This window comes from Lactuca virosa, chromosome 9 (genome assembly GCF_052849685.1).
Source record: "Lactuca virosa cultivar CGN04683 chromosome 9, Lactuca_virosa_CGN04683_v6, whole genome shotgun sequence".
Classification (NCBI taxonomy): domain Eukaryota; kingdom Viridiplantae; phylum Streptophyta; class Magnoliopsida; order Asterales; family Asteraceae; genus Lactuca; species Lactuca virosa.
Window position 1 is genome coordinate 274,709,889 of NC_136434.1, and position 3,924 is coordinate 274,713,812.

At 31.4% G+C, this 3,924-nt stretch overlaps 1 protein-coding gene across 1 annotated transcript; it reads left to right on the forward strand.

The window, feature by feature from the left end:
- The first annotated feature begins 631 nt into the window (after nucleotides 1-631).
- LOC145136264 (uncharacterized) lies at nucleotides 632-3,346 on the forward strand. The gene is made up of 4 exons (XM_079070420.1): nucleotides 632-1,049; nucleotides 1,238-1,320; nucleotides 1,476-1,678; nucleotides 2,955-3,346. The coding sequence occupies exons 1-4, from the start codon at nucleotides 781-783 to the stop codon at nucleotides 3,081-3,083; spliced, it is 684 nt and encodes a 227-aa protein (XP_078926546.1). The 5' UTR covers nucleotides 632-780; the 3' UTR covers nucleotides 3,084-3,346.
- Nucleotides 3,347-3,924: the final 578 nt, after the last annotated feature.

A 3,924-nucleotide genomic window follows, 5' to 3' on the forward strand; every position in this document is an offset into this window, starting at 1 on the left:
GCTCATAGAAAATTGGTTAATTAGAGGTTGACAATTATATCTTTTCTTATAGCTCCATATGTTTTAAACTATGCCCGATTTTAATCTTCACGCTTTTAAGTTTTAATCATGGATCCTTTCCCAACGTTGATTTTTATTTGTACATATTTATAAACAATTATGCTTAATAGCAAGGCTGATTGCTATCATTTATACGTACCTATTTTAATCTGGTCCTGCAAAAACTGGCATGAAACTTAACAGGCAAAATTGGTGCTGTGAACCAGTGGGAGAATGTTTTGTGTAATAACAAGAGTACAAGAATGTTTTTTAGTATGTACAATTTTAAGCATCGATTGTACTACTACTATTTTCTTTTATTTAATGGCGTGCAGTTATAGGTGTGAAATCAAGTTATTATTTATAAATTTTTGCATGAACTAAAGAAAACTAAACATGAACGAATAATATGTATTTTGTTCTATAAACATGTGCAAGTAATCACAATAAGATCATGTTGAAATAAGATAATAACAAATGAAAGCGACAGGAACCCTCTACCTTAAATTGACCATAAGAAAACAGCCTGTTGGCTATACTTGTATGACCCTTTCGCTGAACGTTATATCTTTGTTGATATCTATATATAAAGACGCTATGTATCTGACCCCTCAACTACTACATTTTCATCTTCATTTCTCTCTTCATTCACCTACGTATATATCAAATTAGCTAATTAAGATTTATTGTTAGTTCAATTTAAAAGATCAATATTCAAAACAGAAGTCGAGCAGCAAAGAAATGTCACTGTCCACATCAAGATTTATTGGAGCTCCATTGATATCAACACGTCCTAGTTTCAGCTCAACAGCTTTTGCAGTTAATCCAACTTCTCTTGCATCATTCTCAAAGAAGAAGGATCTTTTATCATCCAGCGTTCATGGCTTCAGTAGCAGAAGCTTGCAGTATGATCCCATGTTGATGATGGCACGACCGAACTTTGCTATACGCAGCAATATTACTCCACCTCCCGGAGTTCCTCTTCCTTCAGGATCACCTTCCGGTTCTACGTAAGCTTCAAAAAAAGGCCCATCTTAAATTCCTGTTATTTCCGAGGATATTGTCTCAAACTTAAATCATGTCTGTACTTATGATCTAAACAAAACTTGAAAACAAAGAGATAAGAATATGCCACTAATTTTGATATTTACCTATCTGTTTCTAGCTAACTTGTTCTATTTTCTCGGTATCTTCTCAGGAAAAGTTGGGTTCTGGGTATCGTGTTGACATTTGTCTTACCCTTCTTCACGCATAAATGGGGGCCACTGATTCTAATAAAAAGTAAGATAAATGGCTGGTTTTTTTAATTAATGTAAAATTAAGTCTTGTAATTGATATATATCTTCTAGTTATCATATAATACCTAATTTATGTTATTCTATGGATACATGACTAGGTTCCTAACTACAGGAAAACTTATGTTACTGATTTTGTAGATAAAGTGGACACGGTTGTAGACACTGCGGAGTATATAGTTGAGGCTATCGAAGATGTGGCTGGAAAAATTGATAAGGTGATTGATAATATTACTGACGATCTTCCTGAAAATAGCAAACTCAGAAAAACATTGGAGGCTTTTGATGAACTGGTCGAAGTATTAGGAAAGGCTGCTCATATCGCCGATGAAATCATCGATAAGGTTTGAATTCTAACCTTTTCAAACACTTTATTAATATCTTAATATATAATTCAAATTATCATGTATATCACTTACAAACAAAAACGACGTACCATAAAGTGTCATCCCGAAGGTCAAACACTTACCGTATTAGACATTTTGCTAGACTAATTAAAGTTATTGAAGCTAGGTTTGTAATGAAAATCGAAGTAACTTTATTTCGAATTTTCTACATGAAGATAACATTCATTTTGTGAGGACATGACATCATTTAGTTTTGTGTTTGTTGAGTATGTTTAATTAAAAGATATAAAATGTCAGTTTTCTTGTTTTAGCATGTGGAATTGTGGATGTAGAGAGTAAAAAAATTATGCAAAGAGTGTTCCAAGAATTATGTACAAGAATTATGCAAAAAGTTCTTTATTTATTTTATTTATTAGGAAGGATTGACAACTTTCATAATTGATCTTTATCTGGATATATATGAAGTCATTTCTCATAATGAGAATAAACCACATGGGATTTAAATAACATATATGAAATACTACAATTTGTCCTAATTATATGTTTGAGATAGTTTAATGCCGATTATAGTAGAATAGGTATGTTAGTATGTACATATATATAATAAAAAATGGATGTGTGTATAAATTATTTTACTTCAACTTGCTGCATGTGCATTGTCAGTTGCATGTGTTAATCTTCCAAAGTTCCAACTTGTTAATAGAATAATAACATTTAAAAATACTCATAATAATATAATAGGTTTTAAGGTTATTTATTTGGTTTTGTTTGTTTTTTGAAACAAGTTTAAGTACTTTAATTTTAATTGACTCCTATTTTTTAACAACAATTAAACCAGATTCTGCAGTTGCTCTGAAATGTTAATCAACCTTTTTATGAAGTTAAAGCCACAACGATATAAAAAGAAATGGATTTTTCATATGTAACATCTACCTATACCTCTAGAAATATGTAAGTCTTAATTATGTATTGTTTTTTCGTAATATTCACTGATTAATATATCCAAGTTTCACGAGAAACCTGGTCAATATTCGTACTTATTAAATATCACGACAAATCTACAATAGATATATTTTAATCCAAAATCATCGAATCATGCAATCATATATATCCCATCATCGAATCATGCAATCAAATATATCCCATTAATTTAATCACTACAGAGTTCAAACTTTACTTATTTGATGTTGGAATGGTCAAAGTTGTGCCACTGTTAATGAAGGCAGTATATATGAATTAAAAATATTAAATGTTTAAAATTTCAATGGAGCAGGTGGAAGAAGCTGAGGATAAACTAGAGTCGTTGATTCTTTCCGAAGCGAAAGAAGAAAAGGTTTCCAAACAAGTTGTGGAAAATGTGGAAGTTCCTACCCAAGAACCAAGTACCTTAAAGATGGAATAACGATTAGTATTCAAGAAAATATGATAATGAAGGTCAACTTCTTAATGTTTGACCCTATTTTTAGCTGAAGCATTTGAATTCAATTGGTTCAATTTATTTGTAATGTATATTCTTAATTAATGTTGGCATAAATAAATTCAAAGAACCTAATATGTATATTAATGGTTCAACCATGCCCCAATATTTCGAATGAACTGTATTTAGGCTTTTGTAATTATCTTTGTACGTAATTTCAAAATAATGAAATTGTTTTAGATACCTAATTTATAATTTACAACAGTTAAAACTTCTATTGCTTGGTGGTGGACCTCTTTTCTCAATGGGTTGTAGAGGTAAAGTATATGTTTTTCTACATTTTTACTAGGGTAAATGTCCAAGTTATGTGGGGTCATGCTCCCCACTTGGTACATGTAGATTCGACACTCCTCCAAAGGCTTTCAAATAAGCTTCCTAGTTGTGTTATCAGCCAAGTAATTTCTCTAACTTCATTTTCTTGTTTTTTGGAGATTCGTTGTTTGTAACCACTATTCATATTTAATTTAATCGATCTACAATTCTTTGTTGTAGGAGAAAACGATTGTGATGAACCGCAGGGCCGATCCAGACGGTGGGCAACCCCGGCGACCGCCCAGGGCCCACGTCTCCAGGGGGCCCAAAAATTCTGAGCTATATAATGTATATATATATAAAAAATTATTACCTAAATGATTTTTAGGGCCTAAAGTTGGCTCAAACTCAAATTAGATCAAAAGATAAACAATTTGGCTTACTTGTTATTGTTAATTGAATGTGTTTATAGTGAAGAATAAATGATATTTTTTTGAATCTTTATTGCATTTGT

Coding starts and splice junctions, on each gene's coding strand:
- LOC145136264 (XM_079070420.1), top strand. CDS start 781: ATGTCACTGTCCACATCAAGATTTATTGGAGCTCCATTGATATCAACA. Junction 1,050..1,237: donor GGATCACCTTCCGGTTCTAC/GTAAGCTTCAAA, acceptor GTATCTTCTCAG/GAAAAGTTGGGTTCTGGGTA. Junction 1,321..1,475: donor GCCACTGATTCTAATAAAAA/GTAAGATAAATG, acceptor CTGATTTTGTAG/ATAAAGTGGACACGGTTGTA.